At 45.1% G+C, this 24,172-nt stretch overlaps 1 protein-coding gene across 5 annotated transcripts in view; it reads left to right on the top strand.

Moving 5' to 3' along the window:
- Window positions 1-9,519, top strand: part of tbpl1 (TBP-like 1) — a 100,207-nt gene extending 90,688 nt beyond the window's left edge. For all 5 annotated transcript variants that reach the window (XM_072499730.1, XM_072499727.1, XM_072499729.1 and 2 more), the window contains exon 9: window positions 6,913-9,519. In XM_072499730.1, coding sequence (XP_072355831.1) covers window positions 6,913-6,992 — 80 coding nt within the window. In that variant the 3' untranslated portion in view covers window positions 6,993-9,519. The remainder of the gene's footprint in view (window positions 1-6,912) is intronic.
- The last annotated feature ends 14,653 nt before the right edge of the window (window positions 9,520-24,172 follow it).

The following is a 24,172-nucleotide window of genomic DNA, read 5'->3' as shown; positions in this document are numbered from 1 at the left end:
TTCAGGATCAAGGACATCGTCGGGGGCAAGGCCCCCTTTGCCTCATTAAAGGTCCTAACTAACAACGGGCCCAACAGGTCCATATATTTTTTGTAGAATTCGACCGGGAAACCGTCCAGCCCTGGTGCCTTCCCCGCCTGCATGCTCCCTATCCCTTTGATCAGCTCCTCCAGCCCAATTGGGACCCCCAATCCCGCCACCAGTCCCTCCTCCACCTTCGGGAACCTCAATTGGTCCAGAAAGCGGCCCATCCCTCCCTCCTCCAATGGGGGCTCGGACCGATACAATTCCTCATAGACGTCCCTGAAGACCCCATTGATGCCAACCCCACTCCGCACCACACTCCCTCCCCTGTCCTTAACTCCCCCGATCTCCCTAGCTGCATCCCGCTTCCGAAGCTGATGAGCCAGCATCCGGCTTGCCTTTTTCCCATACACATAAATCGCCCCCTGGGCCTTCCTCCACTGCACCTCCGCCTTCCTGGTGGTCATCAGGTCAAATTCGGCCTGGACGCTGCGCCTCTTCCTCAACAGTCCTTCCTCAGGCACCTCCGCATACCTCCTGTCTACACTCACCATCTCCCCCACCAGCCTCTCCCTCTCCCTCTGCTCCCTCCTCTCCTTGTGGGCCCTAATGGAGATCAGCTCTCCCTAACACCCGCCTTCAGCCCCTCCCATACCATCCCCACTCGGACCTCCCCATTATCGTTGGCCTCCAGGTACCTCTCTATGCTTCCTCGGACCCGCTCACTCACCTCCTCATCCGCCAACAGCCCCACCTCCAAATGCCACAACGGGCGCTGGTCCCTCTCCTCCCCCAGCTCTAAGTCCACCCAATGCGGGGCGTGATCCAAAATGGCTATCGCCAAGGACTCCGTATCCTCTACTCTCGCTATGAGCGCCCTGCTCAAAATAAAAAAGTTGATCCGTGAATAAGCCTTATGGACATGTGAGAAGAATGAAAATTCCGACCTTGCAAATCTCCACGGGTCCACCCCTCCCATCTTGTCCATAAACCCCCTCAGCACCTTAGCCGCTGTCGGCTTCCTACTAGACCTGGAGCGATCCAGTGCCGGATCCAACACCGTGTTAAAATCTCCCGCCATTATCAGGCCCCCCACTTCCATATCAGGGATCCAACCCAACATGCGCCGCATAAAACTCGCATCGTCCCAGTTCGGGGCATACACATTGACCAGTACCACCCTCTCTCCTTGCAGCTTACCACTAGCCATTACGTACCTACCGCCATTGTCTGCCATAATGCTCGACGCCTCGAACGACACCTTCTTTCCCACCAAGATCGCCACCCCTCGATTGTTGACATCCAGCCCCGAATGAAATACCTGACCTACCCACCCTTTCCTCAATCTTACCTGGTCTGCCACCTCCAGGTGTGTCTCCTGGAGCATGACCGCATCCGCCTTCAGCCCCTTCAGGAGCGCGAACACGCGGACCCGCTTGACCGGCCCGTTCAATCCCCTTACATTCCAGGTTATCAGCCGGATCAGGGGGCTACCTGCCCCCCTCCCCCGCCGACTAGCCATAACCCCTCCTCGGCCAGCCTCCCCCTCCCCCGCGGGGTCCCATCACACTGCCGGCCGTCCACCCCTGTTCCATTTGCTTACCCCCCTCCAAGAGCCCCCCCGACCAACCCAACCAAAACCGTGCCCAATCCGCCCTAACCACCCTCACCAAACCAGAAAAAAAAACAAGAGCAAAGGACCCCCACTCAAAAAGTAACATAACCGCAATCCCCAAACGCCCATCCCGACCCTCAATCTGTGTCCAACTTCTCGGCCTGAACAAAGGCCTGGAGACTCAAAATAATGGTGCCGGTCATTGTAGGTGACCCACAGTCGCGCCAGCTGCAACATGCCAAACTTCACCCCCTTCCTGTGCAGCATCGCCTTTGCTCGATTGTAGTCATCCTCCTCGCCAGCACTCTATGGGCCCCTTCCAGCTCCAGGGGCCCCTGGAAGGATCCCACTCCCATCAGTGAGTTCAACATGGTGACCACATAGGCCCCCATGTCCGGCCCCTCCAGCCCCTCCGAGAGGCCCAGAATCCGCAAGTTCTTCCGCCTCAACCGATTCTCCATCTCCTCGAACCGCTCCTGCCATTTCTTGTAGTGCGCCTCCACCTTTACCGCCAGGCCTAAGATCTCGTCCTCGTTGTCGGAGATCTTTTGTCGGGCCTCGCGGATCGCCACCCCCTGGGCCGTCTGTGTCTCCAGCAACTTATCGATAGAAGCCTTCATCGGCTCAAGCAGGTCCGCTTTAATCTCCCTAAAGCAGCGCTGGATAACCTCCTGTTGCGCCTGCGCCCACTGCATCCACGCTGCCTGGTCCCCGCCCGCCGCCATTTTGTTCTTCTTCACTCGCACCTTCGGGTCCACCACCACTTTTTTAGTCGCCCCGCTCCTGGTAAAAGCCATATACTGTCGGGGAACTATTGTACTCTCCTTCCCACAGCGGGAAACGTCTCAAAATTCCATTGGGGGCCCTGAAAAGAGCCCAAAAGTCAATTTTTTGCAGGAGGCGCTGAATGTGCGACTTGGCTCCGCATAGCCGCAACCGGAAGTTACCAATTTAAAGTTTAACCAACCGCCCTAGTTTGCAAAGCTCTTTTTTTTTTTTTTCTTCTTTTATTTTATAAATTTAGAGGACCCAATAATTGTTTTTCCAATTAAGGGGCAATTTAGCGTGACCAATCCACCTAACCTGCACATCTTTGTGTTGTGGAGGTGAAACCCACGCAGACATAGGGAGAATGTGCAAACTCCACACGGACAGTAATCCAGGGCCGGGATTCGAACCAGGGTACTGTAGTCCCAGTGCTAACCACTGCGCCATATGCCGCCCCCAATTCCAGCTCATTTAAATGTGCCTGCCCCAACAGAACAGCTCCCTCGTCCCTGGTATTGATGCTAGTACCCCATGAATTGAAAACCCTGCCTCCCACACCACTCCCGACCACACGTTATCTGTTTGACCCTAGCAAATTGCATATGGCTCAATTAACAATGCAGAGATTATTACCTATGAGATTCTGCTCTTTAATTTCAACATTACTTCCTCAAACTCTTTCAGCAGAACTTCTTTTCTAGTTGTGCATATGTTGGTTGCTGGACGCATCGCAGCTGGATCCTCTTCCTTTCATTCCAGGTTTTTCACTAGCCACACAATGATGTCCTTAAACATAGCACTGGCCAGGCAACACAATCTTCAGAACTGTTTCTATGCTTTGACTACTGCTTCCTATGACTCCGGCATTCCTTTCACTCCCCTCATTTAAATTACCTCCTGCACCATGGTGTCATGGACAATTTGCTCATCCACCCTGTACACCATAGTCCCATCCGCAAGAAATAGGAACATATGGTCCATCTGACTTCCTCTGCCTTCCAGTACAATCATGGCTGACCTTGGGATTCAACTCCATATTCTCGCCCGTTCCCCATAATCCCTTAATTACCTGAGACACTAAAACTCTCACAATCCCAGCCTTAAACATATTCAACGATGAAGCATCAAACCTTTGGGATAGAGAATTCCAAGAATTTGAGTGAAGTAACTACTCCTCATCTCAGTCTTAAATGATAGACCCCTTTTCCCAAGACTGTCTCTCTCCCCAAGTTTTATACTCCTCGACCATTAGAAACAATTTCTCAGCATCTACCCTATCAAGCCCCTTCAGAATTTTGGAGGTATCAGTGAGGAGCGCAATGTGGCTGTTCCCCCTTGTGGGAAAATCTATGACCAGGGAGCATAATCTCAGAGTAAGGGGTCACCCATTTAAAACCGAGATCAGGAAGAATTTCTTCTGAGGGTCGTAAATCTGTGGACATCTTCGCTGTAGAGGGCTATAGAGGCTGAGTCATTGAGTATATTCAAGGCTGAGGTGGACAGATTAATCAGTAAAGGGATCAAGAGTTACAGTAATAAGTGGAGTTGAGGATTATCAGATCAGTCATGATCTCATTGAATGTCGCAGCAGACTCAATGGGCTGAATAGCGTCCTGCTCCTATATCTTATCGCCCTTCATTTTTCTAAATTCCATACAATATGAGCCCAATTTACTTACCCTCTCAACATAGGACAACCCCCTCATCCCAGGGACCAATTTAGTGAACCGTTGCTGCACAGCCCCCAATGTGAATCTTTTGGGGCAGCACAAGTGGATAGCACTGTGGCTTCACAGCGCCAGGGTCCCAGGTTCGATTCCCCGCTGGGTCACTGTCTGTGCGGAGTCTGCACATTCTTCCCGTGTCTGCGTGGGTTTCCTCCAGGTGCTCCAGTTTCCTCCTACAGTCCAAAGACGTGCAGGTTAGGTGGATTGGCCAAGATAAATTGCCCTTCGTGACCGAAAAGGTTAGGACTACAGGTCCACAGGTCACTGAAAGGGGCAACACAGGAGGAGAAGGTAGTCAAGAAGGCATACGGCATGCTTGCCTTCATTGGCCGGGGCATTGAGTATAAGAATTGGCAAGTCATGTTGCAGCTGTATAGAACCTTAGTTAGGCCACACTTGGAGTATAGTGTTCAATTCTGGTCGCCACACTACCAGAAGGATGTAGAGGCTTTAGAGAGGGTGCAGAAGAGATTTACCAGAATGTTGCCTGGTATGGAGGGCATTAGCTATGAGGAGCTGTTGAATAAACTCAGTTTGTTCTCACTGGAACGAAGGAGGTTGAGGGGCGACCTGATAGAGGTCTACAAAATTATGAGGGGCATAGACAGAGTGGATAGTCAGAGGCTTTTCCCCGGGGTAGAGTGGTCAATTACTAGGGGGCATAGGTTTAAGGTGAGAGGGGCAATGTTTAGAGTATATGTATGAGGCAAGTTTTTTACACAGAGGGTAGTGGGTGCCTGGAACTCGCTACTGGAGGAGGTGGTGGAAGCAGGGACGATAGTGACATTTAAGGGGCATCTTGAGAAATACATGAATAGGATGGGAATAGAGGGATACGGACCCAGGAAGTGTAGAAGATTGTAGTTTAGTCGGGCAGCATGGTCGGCACGGGCTTGGAGGGCTGAAGGGCCTGTTCCTGTGCTGTACGTTTCTTTGTTTGTTCTTGAGGGGTTATTGGGTTACGGGGATAGGGTGGAAGTGAGGCCTTAAGTGGGTCGGTGCAGACTCGATGGGCTACAATTGTAACGAGATTTCTTTATTCTTGTACTCTGGTCCACATGCAATAAAGCCCAATATGCTGTTTACTTTCCTAATTGCTTGCTGCACCTACACCCAGTCTCTCTGAACATCAACACTTGCATGTTTCACACACCTTTCAAAAATGTACTGCTTTAGTATATGTAGACCAAAGTGAATAACTTCACACTTGCATTATAATCCTCTGCCATCCTGTTGCACACTCGCTTAACCTATCCATATCTCTTTGCAGTCGCTGTGTCCTTCCCACCTAGCTTGGTATCATCAGCAAAGTTTGATACGCATAGGGCTAAAGAGCTGGCTTTTAAAGCAGACCAAGGCAGGCCAGCAGCACGGTTCAATTCCCGTACCAGCCTCCCCGAAAAGGCACCGGAATGTGGCGACTAGGGGCTTTTCACAGTAACTTAATTTGAAGCCTACTTGTGACAATAAGCAATTTTCATTTCATTTCATTACTCTTAAGTCATTAACATAGTTTGTAAAAAGCTGATGCCCAAGCACTGATTCTTGTGGCACTCCACTATTTGCTGCCTGCCAACTTGGGAAAAGCCCTGTTAATGCCCACTCTATGCTTTCTATTGATTAATGAACCTCCTATCCATGCTAAAAAACTACACCCAACTCCATGAGTTCTTATCTCGTCTCTTTTGCTTTGGTGTGGCATCTTATGGAATGTCTTTTGGAAATCCAGTATATTACATTCCTGGTTTCCTCTTTATTGACCCTACTCATTATATCCTTAAAAAAACTCTAATACATTTGACAAAGAGAATTTCTGTTTAGCATAGGTCAACATGATTTTACTAATCATATGCTTTTCTATTTGCATTGTAATACTTTCTTAATAACGAATTTCAGCATTTTACGAAAAACTGATGTTGGGCTAACTGGCATGTAGTGCCCTATTTTCTCTCCCTACTTTCTTGAAAAGCAGTGTCACATTTGCTAACTTCCAATCTAATGGAGTCTAAATAATTTTGGAAAATCATAGCTAGCGCAGCCACTATCCCTGCAGCAATCTGTTTTAGAACCCCAGGGTGTAGGCCATCGGGTCCCAGGAAGTTGTCAGATTTAAGCCCCTTAAGTTTCTCCGATACTAATTTCCTTAATTTACTCACTTTTTAGTTCAAGATTACCATCTATTATTTCTGGTATGAAACTTTTGCCTTCTGAAGAAAACGCAAGTATTTGTCTACTATTTCCTCATTCCCATGATGATGACTTCTCCTGTCTCTGCTTCAAAGGATCAATGTTAACATTAGCTTCTCTTCCTCTTTATATACTCAAAGGCTCTTGCAGGCGGCACGGTGGCACAGTAGTTAGCACTGCTACCTCACAGTGCAAGGGATCCGGATTTGATTCTGACCTTAGACTACTATCTGTGTGGAGTTTGCACATTCTCCCCGAGTCTACGTGGGTTTCCTCGGGTGCTCCGTTTTCCTCCCACAGTCACAAAGGTGTGCAGGTTGGGTGGATTGGCCATGTTAAATTTCTCCTTTGTGTCCAAAGGCTAGGTAGAGTTAGGGGATAAGGCGGGGAAGTGGGCCTAGGTAGGGTCCCCTTTCGGAGCATCGGTGTAGACCAGACAGGCCAAATGGCCTCATTTTGCACTTTAGGGATTCTATGAATCTGTTATATTTGGCTAGATTAAGAGCAAACTGTTCAAAATGTTAACTTTGCACTGTGGAATTACTTTTAAAAGTATGATTTATAATGTGCCTTTTTCTTTCTGTACCTTAGCACCCAGTATACAGTGTGTTGCCACTGCAGTGGAGCAAACTTATCCATTAATCTTTGAGTCTCGAAAGATGATCAAATAACCATTCCTATTCTGGGACCATCCTTTGATTATTGAATGGATGACTACACAGGCAAATTTGACCATATAATAATTCCAGGAATGGACATACAGTAAATGAGAGACTGTGAGATGCTTATAAAAATGTATGAACACAATGCAAATGTATTCATATTGGGATGTTAATATTGTTTTATTGTGAACTGTTTACATGACATGATGCTGCTGTTTTTCTTGGAAGAGCTCTCTTAGTCTGTGCAGTAAGGGGAACAAGGTTATAAAATGTGCACTACATTTAAAGTTGAACCATTTTTTCTGGTTGAGCTTTGTGTTTTATTGTGAGGTCTTTTTAAAAAAGAAATTTATGCTGTATATGGAAACCAAAGATGCCACCAATATCACTGTCCATTTTGGTTAGTGTTTAAATAAAATTAATAGATGTGTATTTAATTTTAAACGAGAACCCTGCCATCAGTCATAAGTTCTTTCAAAATGTTTAAATAGTGTAATTTAGCTTTGGTAAATCCAAAACATTATTTGGGAAAGCAGTTTTAACTAACAGGTCCCTCACAAGTAATAGTTGTGGTTGAAGTTAAATTCCCATTTAGTAGTGATTAAAAGTTTCAGGTAACTATGGACTGAGAAGTTCATTTTTAAAATTATTTTGAGAGTTAATGTAAAATGGAGGGTTCCTAAAAGTTGGAGTCAAATCACATCCTATTAATTAAAAAATCTAGTGCATCAAGCCTTTTACACAATGTAGGGTATTGAAAACTGTTTAAATATTTGCATGGTTGCTTGTTGATTTTAAAAATTGATCAGCCAAGACAAGAAACTTCATATACGGCATCAACTAATAGATCAAAAAAGGCAGTGTGAAGTTTTATTAAAATAGTTACATGCTGTGATGCATACCATTTATCATATTAACCATTGGAAATGTATCAAAACATAATAACAAGTATTGCATTAATTATTCTAAAGCAGTATCTTAGGAAACTTTTTCTGTATTTGAAAATAACTTTCATGGGACTAGAATCATATAGCCCATAATGCTGCAGAACGTGAATTTAAACTTCTACCAGGAGCCTCACAATAAAGAGAATCTCACTAATGTTGGTGAGTTCCAGTGTTTTTTTCATTTGTGCTTGCTACAAACTTTGATCGATTAAACTCTTGAGGTATGAATATTTCATACTCCAGAAAGAATGGCGGTGACTACCCATCACCAGTGAGATTTCTTCTCTGAACCCAGATTTACTTTGTCTATGTTTTAATAAATACTGACTTGAAAAAGTGTTTTATGATCCGCAACCTTGATTTGAAGTTCTTTAATGTACCTATTAACAAGCAGACTATTGACTACTACTTAGTTTAAAAGAAACTATTCTATTGCCCTTCAACCATTACCAACATAAAAAAATCAATTGTTACAGTTTTACCAGCGTTGCTCTACATAATAAACTTATAATGTTGCCGGTATTCCATCAAATAGTTTTGATTTATAATGAAAACAAGATTTTAATTCTGCAAATTACTAAGAGTTTAAAACTTTTGACTTTGTGCTTAGAAATCACACTGCACTCTGGCAGTGAACATGTTCTCGATTCACTCCACTTTTCCAAGCTGAATGTTTATTCCTCAGGTTGAGTATCCATCCTCACGAGCATTGCAAGTGGCATCTGTTTGATACAAGAATACTGTTGAATTTCAAACAAGAATTTACTTTATCATTGCGGTTGTAAGGTAATTCACAAACAAAAATTTTCAATTGGACATTACATCATCTAAATTAACATCAAAATTCACATAAAACATAATCCTTTGAGTACTGGATAGCACTTTGAATAACATATTTTCTGTTATATTTGTTTATTTTTGTAAATTTCCAATCCTCAGCAAAGTTGTAGTAGGTGGATGTATGCACTGTAAAATATTGATTTACAATATTCTCACAATAAATGTAGTCCTGAGTATATAGTAGTTGCTTATTTGATGTAGCAAGGCTTTCTCAGTATCAAAGGGTTATGTTGAGCGACAGAGTGCATCTGTCATGTAAATAGTCTACTACAAAATATGTCAACATTGTTGCTTAGATGTTATGTCTTCATTCCAATTGGCAGCAGTTGGAATATTGTATTGCTTTTATACCCTAACCTTGGAAATTGCATCTGCTGTTGAATTTGAGTTGGAAAGGACAATTATGTATTGCAAAGGCTAAATGTTTGTGTTGATGAGATGTGGTTAAGATGGTATACTTTTTCATAGAAAATATGTAACTTTCATATGTAAAACTGTAAATTCAGGAAAAAAACTTCAAAATCTACTCATTTGAAGAAAAATGTGTTTTGGATTGCTTTAAAGATTTCAATAACAAGGTCACCTTGTTAGCTTGACGTGTGAACACTTGACTGTTGAAGATGGAAATCCTGGAGCGTCCATGAATGCATGTTTCAATGAGTAAACGTGTGTTTGCTCATGGCTGAACCAGACAAAGCCATGGGGAATGATTTGGAATTGGAAAAATACAATTAGCATTGTAAGCTGCAGACTGTGTATGTATTCTGACTGGCCTGCAGATAGGACACTCATTGTCTATCAGAGGTATGTGGCATGTACTGGTAAGAATATTGCAATACTGCTCTGAAAATATTGTAACCTTTTGTGAGCGATAATGGACCACCGTGAAAGTGTGATGCCCTATTATCTACAAGACTTCAGTTTCAATGGAAATTGGTGAACATTTGCTTTTCCTGGTGTGCATGATTGTGACATTGGAGTCTATGAAAAGCAAGGTCAAGATGAGTTCTAGAAACCTTATTTTGCCCCAGAAATTATATTTATGCCATAGCGGTAATCTAGATAATATTGGTGGACCAAAGAAATTCTTAGGCCTCTTCTAAAATTAGTTTTTTTGGATTACTATATCAAAGTTACAAAGCCAGAGCTCAAGAGTGTGGACCGGAGCAAACCCCTAATCCAGCTCCTTGTCTGCTCCAAAAACCAATTCAAATTGAATCCAATTCATGGTCCCCACAAGAGAGACATACCAGATCCAGGCATTAGTCCTGACCTCACGCTCATCTTAGCCAAAAGGCCGCCGGAAGCAGAAATTGATTCCAATATCATTGTCCTAGTTACAATTCTCGATCATTGTAAATGAATCAAATTTCCTTGTTAGTGGAATTAACATTACTGAATTATCCCTAAAAGCTGCTGGGATTTGCTTCAATACTTTGAAAATAAGATAATTATTTTGAAAGGGAATGCTGAAATGAATTAGAACTCTAGCCCCAAATATAGACGACCCTAGATCAAGAGCACACCCTCAACAATCACCCTCACCTGAGTTCAAGGCTGCAACTTCACACAGGCACTTATGAGTGTGAGAAGGTGAACCACGTCTCCCCCAAGGAAAGCGATTATGAACATAGAACATTACAGCGCAGTACAGGCCCTTCGGCCCTCAATGTTGCGGCGACCTGTGAAACCACTCTAAAGCCCATCTACACTATTCACTTATCATCCATATGTCTATCCAATGACCATTTGAATGCCCTTAGTGTTGGCGAGTCCACTATTATTGCAGGCAGGGCATTCCACACCCTTACTACTCTGAGTAAAGAACCTACCTCTGACATCTGTCTTATATCTATCTACCCTCAATTTAAAGCTATGCCCCCTCGTGCTAGACATCACCATCCGAGGAAAAAGGCTCTCACTGTCCACCCTGTCCAATACTCTGATCATCTTGTATGCCTCAATTAAGTGACCTCTTAACCTTCTCTCTGACGAAAACAGCCTCAAGTCCCTCAGCCTTTCCTCATAAGATCTTCCCTCCATACCAGGCAACATTCTGGTAAATCTCCTCTGCGCCCTTTCCAATGCTTCCACATCCTTCCTATAATGCGACGACCAGAATTGCACGCAATACTCCAAATGCGGCCGCACCAGAGTTTTGTACAGCTACAACATGATCTCGTGGCTCCGAAACACTCTCCCTCTACCAATAAAAGCTAACACACCGTACGCCTTCTTAACAACCCTCTCAACCTGGGTGGCATCTTTCAGGGATTTATGTACATTGGCACCGAGATCTCTCTGCTCATCCACACTGCCAAGAGATATCTTTTTCCCAGATAGCCAGTTAAATAATTTTTTGGCCAAGTTATAATTACCAAGGTATAAGGGTCTTTGGGGGGGGGGGTCTCTCTTCAAAAATTGTATCTTCCCACTTTCAGAAAATACTAGAAAGCTGGGTTCTTAAACTGCATGCAGAATACTTCAAGAGATATAATACTTTACCAACTTATTTACAAATTTTATTACAGACTTATTTAACAGGTAATACACTTTAAAGTGGGTAAGCACATCACAACGTTAATGACTAAAAGAAAAAAATAGTCTTAGTTCTAAGAAATCTAATAAAACTTTAAAAATACAGCACCACTGCTCGTATTAATTCAGAATACCCATTCGTATTCAAAGTAATGTTTTACCCAAATTCCTGAGTGAATCAGTTGCTGGGCAGTTGGATTCAAAAGCTGTCTGCTGTACCATATCCAACCGCTTGACAATTGGAGAAACATTGAGAGGGTGCTCCCTCTTATACAACATTCCTCATCTTCTGAAAGGAAACTGGAACATTTAGAAGTTCTAAACCAGTTTGCATCACTGTTTAATAGCAATGGGTGTTGCCTCTTTGATTAATTCCTTTTAATTGTGCTATTATTCAAAAATTCTTAAATATGTGCTTAACATCTTCCCTGTTTACCTCCCCAATTGTTTTTATATAGAAGTCATTTTTAACTTTTAATAGAGGAATAGATTTTGTAAAGTCTTGTTCTAATTTGCAGCGGTTAGTTCTCATTGTCTCCTGAAGGAGAGACAATACCATAAAAGCTTTTAAAGTTCCTTTGAAAATGACTTTAAAAATGACTAGAGCTTTTTCTCATCTTTCCTTAGTATGACGCAAACTTGAAAAGCCCTGGTGTTACTTTGTGTAGCACAGACAATGTCGGTTTAACACCTGTTGAGACCAAAGCTGTCAGCTAGTGCTGCCCATTTAAATGTTGTAAGGCTTCTGGGTAAAAATGGCTAAACATGAATGTGTGGTCACTTATAATACCCTAAATACTTATGAATTCTACCTATTCATGTATTTCCTTCACAATGCTACATTTTGGCAAATATCTCCTTTCTACTATAGGAGCAGGAGAAGGCCATTCAGCACTGCTCTACCATTCAACAAGATATTGGTTGGTCTACCTCAATCTGCACTATCCCCATATCCCTTCATATCTTTAATATATATTTACATATCGACCATTTTCTGACTTTGCAAATGGGAAATCAAGACCAAAAAACCTTCAATTGAAGGTATAGAAGTCAGAGCAGGATGTGCAGAATCAATATTTTGTAATGAGAATAAATGTAATGGGAAAAGTTGATGGGAGTGTGACAGAAATTGCATCGAGAAGTAAGGTTTTGTAGACAAATAATTCTATGCAAGTCAATGATTTTTGGTAAGATTTGGAAAACAGTTGGTCTCCCATGGTATTAATTTATTTTTAAATACATTTAAGAGTACCCAATTTTTTTTTTACAATCAAGGGGCAATTTAGTGTGGCCAATCCACCTACACTGCACATGTTTGGGTTGTGGGGGTGAAACCCGCGTAGACACAGGGAGAATATGCAAACTCCACACAGACAGTGACCCAGGGCTGGGATCGAATCCGGGTCCTCAGTGATGTAGGAAGCAGTCCTAACCACTGTGCCGCCATGCCGCCTTCTCCCATGGTATTGATTATGATGAATTGAAGAATACACATCCTTAAATTCCTGAAGTTAAAGATAGCAAGATTTCTTATTTCCAGAAGGCTAGAAATTTTAAATGACCTCGTCATCATTCAGAATGTTGCTGCAGGTGTAGTTTTTGAGCTGCTGCCTCTCCCAATCTATGTTGAAGTTAAAATCCCCCACTAATACTATTTTGGCTTTGCAACACACTTACCTAATTTCTGTGTTTATACAATCTAGCAGTTAAGAGCTGCTACTGGCGCAGGAGGTCTATGCACAACACTATTGCAGTTTTAGATCCTTTACTGTTCCTCAGTTCCACCCACAAGGTCCCCACGGAATGCTTTCCCCTCATTATATCCTCTCCCACCAATGAATTGATTCTGTTCAGTTTCTAACCAGTTAGGGTACGCCCCCCCCCCCCCCCCCCCCACTCCTGCCATTTCTCTTGTCCATCCTGTAAACTTTATAATCTGGTCTCTTTAGGTTCCCAGACCTGACCATCATGCAGCTATGTCTCAGTTTAGGCTATTATATCTTATCTCCAATTTGAATTTGTGCCTGCAGCTCATTTGATTTATTCCTTGCACTCCGTGCATTTGTATATTGAACTCTTGTGTGCGCCATACACTCTAAGCTGTCCCTCAACAATGCTGTCCCTCAACAATGAAGCTTTGCCCATTTATTCTATTTTATGGTTTAATTAATATACTACTTATAGTTTTGTCGCTACCTGCTGTGTCGCAGTAGGACTCCTGGCTTTCTTTACTCTGACCTGTGACTTGTATTTGGAACTATATTGAATTCCCCTGTGTGCCCCCCCCCCACCCCCAAATGTACTAATTTAAAGTCCTTGTGACCACTTTATTTAGCTGTTCCACTAGGACACTGATCTCGGACTAGTTCGGGTGGACCCTGTCCCAACGGTACATCTCCTTTCTGTCCCAATACTGATACCAGTGCTACGCAAAATGGAACCCCTCTTTCCCATACCACTCCTTTAGTCACGTGTTTACTTTCCTAATTTTCTTATCTCTATGCCAATTTGCATGTGGCTCAGGTCATAATCCAGAGATTATAACCCTTTAATTTTGTTCCTAATTCCTCATCATCCCTAAACAGGTCGTCTTGCTTATGTTGTTGGTCCCAGGGTGAACCACAACAACAGGATCCTCCCCCTCCCTCTCCAAAATCCTTTCAAGCCAATTAGAGATATCCCTCACCCTGGCACCAGGTAGGCAACACACCATGCTTGACTCGATCCTTTACAAAGGATGCTATCCATACCCCTTGCCTTTTCAGTCTGTCTAAATCCCTTTGAAGCTCCTTTGCATCCTCCTCATTACTTGCATACCCACCTAGTTTTGTGTCATCAGCAAACTAGGAGATTGTGAGTAGCTGGGTCCCAAGCACTGATTTTTGTGATACTCCACTGGTAAAGGATGAAATCAGTGCAATAATGAGAAAGGATATCGGCTCAAAAAAATCTACATGCAGAATCGATCTGGGTGGAGCTAAGAAGCAACAAGGAGGAAAACTACTGGAAGTTGGCTAATATTTAAGGAATAAATGTATGCATTGTAACAGTTATACATTCCTTTCTGGTACAAAAAACAGCAGGAAAAGCGGCCAAACTATAGTTAACAACAGAAATTAGGGACAGTGTTATATCCAAACAGGAGTCATAAAGTTGCTAGAAAAGGTGGCAAACCTGAGGCTTAGGAGCAGTTTAGAACTCAGCAATGGAGGACCAAGAGATTGATTAAGGGGGAAAATAGATTATCAGAGTAAACTTGCAAGTAACATAAAAGAAGACTAAAAGTTTCTAAGTATGTTTTTTTTTTTTAAAAGATAGTGAAGACCTCTTACAGTCCAAAACAGGACAATTTGCAATGGAGAACAAGGAAATGCCAGAGAAATGTTTAAAAACTACTTTAGTTCTACCGTCACAGAGGAGGCACAAATAACTTTCCAGAAATGTTAAGGAACCAATGGTCAAGTAAGAAGGAGGAATTGAAGGCAATTAGTATTAGTAAAAAAAATAACGCTGGAGAAATTAATGGGACTGAAAGGCAAAAGATCCTAAGGGATAATCTGCATCCCAGTGTACTAAATTAGGTAATCATGGAAATAGTGGATGCATTGATTGCCATCTTCCAAAATACTATAGATTCTGGAACAATCTCAGCTGTTGGAGGGTGGCAAATGTAATCCTATTTCAAAAAGGAGGGAGAGAGAAAATGGGGAATTAAAGACCTGTTAACCATGTCAGTAGAGTCGGTTGAGCATGTGCGATCGGTCGGCCTGGAAGTGACCATGATGTGAGCTTCTGGATGCGATCGGACCCTGACTGATTTCACACTGGTTGGCCAATTATCTGGCAGCTAGCGTGAAACATGCTAAGAAAGGTTTTGCATTTGGGGATGAAGGTCGGGCTAGGAAGGCAAATGGTATGTTGGCCTTCATTGCAAGAGGATTTGAGTACAGGCGCAAGGATGTCTTAGTGCAGCTGTACAGGACATTGGAGGGAACACACCTAGAGTATTGTGTGCAGCTTTTGTATCCTTGCCTAATTAGGATATACTTTACAGAGGAATTGCAGCGAAGGTTCATCAGACTGCGTCCTAGTCATAGGAGGAGATTGGGCTGACTAGGCCTGTTTTCTCAAGAATTTAGAAGAATGAAGGGATCTCACTGAAACATAACATTCTGACAGGGCTGGACCAACTGGATGGAGGGATGTTTCCTCTAACTGAGGGGTGGTCTAATGTAAGGGGGCACAGTTTCAGGATACGGGTACGCCATTTAGGATTGAAATGAGAGATTTCTCCACTCAGAGGGTGGTGAAATTGTGGCATTCTCTGGAGGCCAAGTCACTAAATATATTTAAGAAGGAAATAGAGTTCTAGACCTAAAGGCATCGAGGGGTACAGGGAGAAAGAGGAGCAGCCATGATCACATTGAGTGGTGGAGCAGGCTCGATGTGCTGAATGACCTAGTCTTGCTCCTATTTTCTATGTTCCTATGTCAGAGTCATAGAGGTTTACAACATGGAAACAGGCCCTTCGGCTCTACGCTAGTTCCAAGCCCGCATTTGGCCCATATCTCTCGATACCCATCTTACCCATATAACTGTCTAAATGATTGTTAAAAGACAAAATTGTACCCGCCTCTCCTACAGCCTCTGGCAGCTCATTCCAGACACTCACCACCCTTTGTGGAAAAAATTGCTCCTCTGGACCCTTTTGGATCCCTCACCATAAACCAATGCCCTCTAGTTTTAGACTCCCCTGGCTTTGGGAAAAGATGTTGACTATGTACCTTACCTATACCCCTCATTATTCTATAGACCTCTTAAGATCACCCAAAGTCTCCTATGCTCCAGGGAAAAAAGTCCCAGTCTCCAGCCTCCTCATCAAGTCCTGGTAAGCATCCTATTAAATCTTTTCTGCATTCTTTCTAGTTTAATAATATCCTTTCTATGATAGGGTGACCAGAACTGTACACAGTATTCCAAGTGTGGCATTACTAATGCCTTGTACAACGTCAACAATACATCCCAACTCCTGTATTCAATGTTCTGACCAATGAAACCAAGCATGCAGAGTATCTTCTTCACCACCCTGCCTACCGGTGACTCCACTTTCAAGGAGCTATGAACCTGTACTAGATCTCATTGTTCTATAACTCTCCCCAACACCATTAACTGAGTAAGCCCTGCCCCGATTCAATCTACCAGAATGCATCAATTTATCTAAATTAAACCACCTGCCATTCATTGGCCCACTGGCCCAATTGATCACAGTCCCGTTGCAATCCTAGATCACCTTCACTGTCCACTCTGCTACCAATCTTGGTGTCAGTGTGCCAACCCGAGAATGGTACATGTATTCCAATTGCTGTCTGACAACCAATTCTCAATCTCTTCTTTCTTAACCAATGGGGTTATATTTGCATTTCCTGCCTTCCAATTTGCACAAACCTCTCCAGAAGCGAAAGAATATGGAAGGTGACCATTAACATAACACTTTCTCTACAGCCACTTCTTTCAACACTGGGACGTGGATCATCAGGTCCAGGGGCTTGATCAATTTGCAGTACCATAAATTTCTCCAGTACTATTTTTACTAACAAGATTTTTTTTCAGTTCCTCATTCTTATTAATCCCTTAGTTTGCTAGCGTTCCCGACAGGTGTTTTGTATCTTCCTCCAAAATAAAGGAAGCAAGTTTCTATGCCATTACCTTAATTCCCATTATAAATTTGCACATCTCTGCCTGTACTGGATGCTCATTGGTCTTTGCTAGTTTTATTCCTTTTTACATACCTATAGATGTTTTTACTGTCTGCTTTTGCATGTCGTCTGTTTACTCTTCTGTTTTCTCATTCTTTATCAGTTTCCTGGATCTCCTTTACTGAATTCCAAAATCCTTTCAATCCTCAGGCTTACTACTTTTTGTGGCAATTTTATATGCCTCTGCTTTTAACCTAATGCAATCATTAACTTCTCATAAATATGAAATTACTGCAGATGCTGGATTCTGAAACAAAACCAGAAAATACTGGTTTTCTCACCAGGTCTGACAGCATCTGTGGAGAGAAAAGGGAGCTAACGTTTCGAGTCTGGCTGACTTGCTCTTCTGATCTAAGATCCACTCTCACTGATGTGCTGATGCTATCCTTTAATAATGGCTCTACCCACCTCATTTTGCTTTTTGCCCGTGGAACATTCAGTTCCCAGCCTTGGTCAACCTACAGCTATGTGTCCCATCATACATATTTATTTCCATTTGTGCAGGCAATTAATCTATCTTGTTGCAAATGCTGCTTGCATTCAGATAGAGTGCCTGTAATTTTGCCTTTGTTATTTTTACAACCTCCAGTCTTATCTTCTGGTGCACTCTTACGTTTATACACTCTGTCCCTTCCACATTCAGATTATTAATTCCCTTATTGCTACCTTGCTCTCCTGCTTGTCCTCTCTTTAATTTACCACATCTGTTGCTCATATATCCATCTTTGAGCCAAGCAGTTAACTCTCTAATCTTCTTAACCCTACTCCAATTTTCTCGTGGCTCGGGTAGTAATCAAGAGATTATTTCTTAACTTTAAGGTTCTGCTATTTAATGTAGCCCCTAGTTGCTCATACTCTAAGCAGAATCTCTTCCCTTGTCCTACCTATGTTATTGGTGAGCCACAACAACAGGATCCTCCCCCCCCCCCCCCCCCCCCCCCCCCTCCCCACCACTGTAAGTTCCTCTCCAGCACAGAGCAGATGCCCTAAACCTCGGTAATGGGCAGGCAACACTGCCGTTTGGACTCCACCACAATTCCTATTAATTCCCTGGGTGTGATTCTCCAGCCTAGTTACACACTCACTCAAGTGTAACGAGGCCGGTGAATAGTGGTTTCCGATGTAACCAGCCCGCGCCCCTAGGCGAATGTCTGCAAAAAGTTGTTTAATGTGCTGTACAATGCCCCATTTCCGAATAGTGCTGCCCTTCCCCAACCACCAGCCCCTTACCTAACCAATCCACCCTACCCCGGTGCCCTCAGTGATGCTCTACGTCTAGCTGTGTCCCCAGGGCACATCTGAGGTGGAGGCAGCCAATTGCTTACCCTGTCCGTGGTCTTCACTGCCCCTGGTGGGAATCCTCTGGGGCCGGACGTCCCCGGGTGGGAGTCCTCTGTGGCCGGACGGCCCCAGCTCACTTGTCAATGGCACATGCACAGCCGTGCCACCCTGTCCCATGTGCTCACCCCGAGATGTGACCTCATCAGGGCGATGGAACTCAGGAGTGTTGGTGGCCACCGTCGCCGCCCCCTGGAACAGAACTGGGTTGGCACTCAGTCGGTGCCCATAGGGCATCATCGGGCTCTTCCAGGCCTGGTGTTTTCCCATAGTCCGCACCATCGCGTCGATGCCCTCAGATGCTCCTAAGTGACTGGGATACATCCACCAGTGACAGCCATGGTCTGCAGTGCCCCAGCCGTGCCCACTTGTGACTGGGAGAAGCTCTGCAGCACCTCAGCCATTCCCATCTGAGATCGGGACATATAAATAACAAAGAAAAGTACAGCACAGGAACAGGCCCTTCGGCCCTCCAAGCATGTGCTGACCCTGCTGCCCATCTAAACTAAAATCTTCTACACTTCCGGGGTCCGTATCCCTCTATTCCCTTCCTATTCATGTATTTGTTAAAATGCCCCTTAAACTCCATGTGCGCAAGGCTTGGCTTGACGCAACTAAAAGTGGTACATAGAGCCCACTTAACAAAAGCCCGTATGAGTAGGTTCTTCCCGGAGGTAGAGGATAGATGTGAACGGTGCCAAAGAGGCCTATCCAACCACACCCACATGTTCTGGTCTTGCCCCAGACTTGTGGAGTAGGCAATGTCCAAAGTGGTGGGGGTGAGGGTGGAGCCATGCCCGAAAGTGGTGGTCTTCTGGGTTTCAGACTAGCCAGATCTATTCCTGGGGAGGAGGGCAGACACCCTTGCCTTTGCCTCCCCGATCGTCTGCCGTTGATTCCTGTTCGGTTGGCGGTCAGCAGCACCACCCAAAGCTGCAGACTGGCTGTCCGACCTCTCGGAATCTCTCCAAATGGAGAAAATCAAATTCTTCAGACGAAGGCTTCCACAGAACATGCGAGCCATTCATCCAATTGTTCCGGGACCTGTTTGTGGCCAACAAACAAGCAGAAGAATAGCCAGGTAGCCAAGAACCAGGGGAAAGCAGCCAAAGCATGAGAGGGAGAAGGAGAGCGGGGGGACAGCTAAATCTAAGGAAGGAAAGGCGAACCACAGGGGGGTAGGGAAGAGACGGAACAATAGAGAGCCAGGGAAGTAGGTGGGGCGGGGAGAGGGCAGGAATACGTTAACTAACTTGATATCCACATGAACAGAGAAAACGGAGAACACAGGCGGAAGACGAGAGGGCCGGCTGAAGTGATAGTGAGCACGAGGCGACAACAGCAGCAAAATCCGTCCAGGAGAAGCAAGGGGCAACACCAGCACCAGACCCATTCGAGGATTGCCCTCCGGAATTGTCTCTGGCACCCAAATGTATATCTACCCTCTCCCGCCACAAACAGATGCCTACTTATGTGTGTAAATAATTTTGCCAAGTGTACAGAGTTGCTGCGGCTGGGCGGGTGCATTATACCCTACCAGTTACATTATTTGATTTTGTACTTCTCTCGTCGTGTTACTGTTTTCTTTTTCTTTTCTCCTCTCCCTTTGTGATTTGTGTGTGTGCCCTTCCCTTCCATATAGATATATATATCATAGCCTGTGTACATAACAGCAAATATACTTTGTTCAAAAATCCAATAAAAAATATTTATAAAAAGAAAGATGCCCCTTAAACGTCACTATCGTCCCTGTTTCCACCACCTCCGGCAGCGAGTTCCAGGCACCCACTACCCTCTGTTTAAAAAAAAACTTGCCTCGTACATCTCTAAACCTTGCCCCTCGCACCTTAAACCTATGCCCCCTCGTAATTGACCCCTCTACCCTGGGAAAAAGCCTCTGATGATCCACTTTGTCTATGCCCCTCATAATTTTGTAGACCTCGATCAGGTTGCCCCTTAACCTCTGTCGTTCCAGTGAGAACAAACCGAGTTTATTCAAACTCTCCTCAAAGCTAATGCCCTCCATACCAGGCAACATCCTGGTAAATTTCTTCTGCACCCTCTCTAAAGCCTCCTCATCCTTCTGGTAGTGTGGCGACCAGAATTGAACACTATACTCCAAGTGTGGCCTAACTAAGGTTCTATACAGCTGCAACATGACTTGCCAATTCTTATACTGAATGCCCTGGACAATGAAGGAAAGCAAGCCTTATGCCTTCTTGACTACCTTCTCCACCTGTGTTGCCCCTTTCAGTGACCTGTGGAACTGTACACCTAGATCTCTGACTGTCAATACTCTTAAGGGTTCTACCATTCACTGTATATTCCCTACCTGCATTAGACCTTCGAAAATGCAAAACTCACATTAGTCCAGATTAAACTCCATCTGCCATCTCTCTGCCCAAGTCTCCAAACAATCTAAATCCTGCTGTATCCTCAGACAGTCCTCATCGCTATCCGCAATTCCACCAACCTTTGTGTCGTCCGAAAACGTACTAATCAGACCTGTTACATTTTCCTCCAAGTCATTTATATATACTACGAACAGCAAAGGTCCTCGCACTGATCCCTGCGGAACACCACTAGTCACAGCCCTCCAATTAGAAAAGCACCCTTCCATTGCTACTCTCTGCCTTCTATGACCTAGCCAATTCTGTATCCATCTTGCCAGCTCACCCCTGATCCCGTGTGACTTCACCTTTTGTACCAGTCTACCATGAGGGACCTTGTCAAAGGCCTTACTGAAGTCCATATAGACAACATCCACTGCTCTACCTGCATCAATCATCTTTGGGACCTCCTCGAAAAACCCCATCAAGTTAGTGAGACACGACCTCCCCTTCACAAAACCGTGCTGCCTCTCACTAATACGTCCATTTCCTTCCAAATGGGATTAGATCCTGTCTCAAAGAATTCTCTCCAGTAATTTCCCTACCACTGATGTAAGGCTCACCGGCCTGTAGTTCCCTAGATTATCCTTGCTACCCTTCTTGAACAAAGGAACAACATTGGCTATTCTCCAGTCCTCTGGGATATGTCCTGCGAACCCGATCAAGGTGGGCCTGGTACTGGGTGACATCCCCCAGTGAGGCAGACATACTGCTGAGACCCTCAGCCATGGCCGTCACCCACTGCACGATGCCTTGGACATGCCGATGTCAGTGTTGGCCTCGGTGCCACATTGCCAGTGCCATCTCATGCACCCATTGCCTCTGGGACTCCTCCAATTGGCTATGGATCTGCTGGAGTGATGCTGACGCCTCCTTCTGAACATCCAGGTTGGTCCTTATCGTCTCCATCAGCTCCGGGTAACTGTTCCAAAGGCTCAGCATCAGGCTGGGACCCAGGTGTATCCAGAGATCCAGCAGACCTCCAAACTGCTGTCTCGCCTGGGGGTTCATGCCTGCACCAGATGTAAATCAGCAGCAGTGTGGTGCACACCAGATTGTGCCCCAGAAGCCTGACCACTGACATTTCCCACCAAGGTGCGTGTATATCTGCGCTGGTGGAGGCTGGGGATGACAGATGTGCCGTGACTATAACAGTTGCATCCTCGGAGCTCTGAGGTGTTCTCGCCAGAGTCAGGAGAGGGGGGCCAACGGCTGCTGGACCTGCGGGAGAATGGACATTGGTCAGTGGGAGGGATGGGTCAGTCAGTAAGGCAATAACAACTCATGTTTGACAGGTCCTCCGAGTGGTCCCTCACCTCTCCAGCATCCACCCTGTCCTCAGCCACCCCAGTCAACTCCAGGGTCTGCTCCTCAAAGGAGGTGAAGTTTCTCAAGTCTGGCACCCCACCACCCATCTGGGCCCTCTCCCGACGATTATATGAGAGCTTTTCCTGAGGGGACAAAGAGGGGGCATCGTTAATCACACGCAAGGTTCACAGTTGGGGGGGGGGCGATGTGGAGGGAGGGATGAAAAGGTGGTTGGAGTGAGTCATACTCCTGCTCTCTTCCCATACCACTTGACACCTTTACAGCCTCAAAATCTATTTCCTTCCTTCCTATTCCGTGACCAGTTTACATGCGAATAAAAATCAGGTGATTTATTGGATAATCTAGAACTAGAGGTCACTGTTTAAAAACAAGGGGTCACTCTGAGATGAGAATTTTTTTTCTCAAAAGGGTCACGAATCTCAAATTCTCTTTCTCAAAAGGCAGTGGAAACAGAATCCTTAAATAATAATGATGTGGAGATGCCGGCGTTGGACTGGGGTGAGCACAGTACGAAGTCTTACAACACCAGGTTAAAGTCCAACAGGTTTGTTTCGATGTCACTAGCTTTCGGAGCGCTGCTCCTTCCTCAGGTGAATGAAGAGGTCTGTTCCAGAAACACATATATAGACAGATTCAAAGATGCCAAACAATGCTTGGAATGCGACCATTAGCAGGTGATTAAATCTTTACAGATCAAGAGATGGGGTGACCCCAGGTTAAAGAGGTGTGAATTGCATCAAGCCAGGACAGTTGGTAGGATTTCGCAGGCCAGATGGTGGGGGATGAATGTAATGCGACATGAATCCCAGGTCCCGGTTGAGGCCGCACTCATGTGTGCGGAACTTGGCTATACGTTTCTGCTCGGCGATTCTGCGTTGTTGCGCATCCTGAAGGCCGCCTTGGAGAACGCTTACCCGGAGATCAGAGGCTGAATGCCCTTGACTGCTGAAGTGTTCCCCGACTGGAAGGGAACATTCCTGCCTGGTGATTGTTGCGCGATGTCCGTTCATTCGTTGTCGCAGCGTCTGCGTGGTCTCGCCAATGTACCACGCTTTGGGACATCCTTTCCTGCAGCGTATGAGGTAGACAACGTTGGCCGAGTCGCACGAGTATGTACCGCGTACCTGGTGGGTGGTGTTCTCACGTGTAATAGTGGTATCCATGTCGATGATCTGGCACGTCTTGCAGAGATTGCCATGGCAGGGTTGTGTGGTGTCGTGGTCACTGTTCTGAAGACTGGGTAGTTTGCTGCAAACAATGGTTCGTTTGAGGTTGCGCGGTTGTTTGAAGGCAAGTAGTGGGGGTGTGGGGATGACCTTGGCAAGATGTTCATCGTCATCAATGACGTGTTGAAGGCTGTGAAGAAGATGACGTAGTTTCTCCGCTCCGGGGAAGTACTGGACGACGAAGGGTATCCTGTCGGTTGTGTCCCATGTTTGTCTTCTGAGGAGGTCGATGCGGTTTTTCGCTGTGGCGCGTTGGAACTGTCGATCGATGAGTCGAGTGCCATATCCCGTTCGTACGAGGGCATCTTTCAACGTCTGTAGATGGCTGTTACGCTCCTCCTCGTCTGAGCAGATCCTGTGTATACGGAGCGCTTGTCCATAGGGGATGGCTTCTTTAATGTGTTTAGGGTGGAAGCTGGAGAAGTGGAGCATCATGAGGTTATCCATGGGTTTGCGGTAAAGCGAAGTGCTGAGGTGACCGTCCTTGATGGAGACGAGTGTGTCCAAGAATGCAACTGATTTTGGAATCTGATCCGCAAACCCACGGATAACCTCATGATGCTCCACTTCTCCAGCTTCCACCCTAAACACATTAAAGAAGCCATCCCCTATGGACAAGCGCTCCGTATACACAGGATCTGCTCAGACGAGGAGGAGCGTAACAGCCATCTACAGACGTTGAAAGATGCCCTCGTACGAACGGGATATGGCACTCGACTCATCGATCGACAGTTCCAACGCGCCACAGCGAAAAACCGCACCGACCTCCTCAGAAGACAAACATGGGACACAACCGACAGAATACCCTTCGTCGTCCAGTACTTC

This window comes from Scyliorhinus torazame, chromosome 4, assembly GCF_047496885.1.
Source record: "Scyliorhinus torazame isolate Kashiwa2021f chromosome 4, sScyTor2.1, whole genome shotgun sequence".
Classification (NCBI taxonomy): domain Eukaryota; kingdom Metazoa; phylum Chordata; class Chondrichthyes; order Carcharhiniformes; family Scyliorhinidae; genus Scyliorhinus; species Scyliorhinus torazame.
Note: the sequence above shows the minus strand (reverse complement) of the source record. Positions and strands in the feature narration are given on the sequence as shown.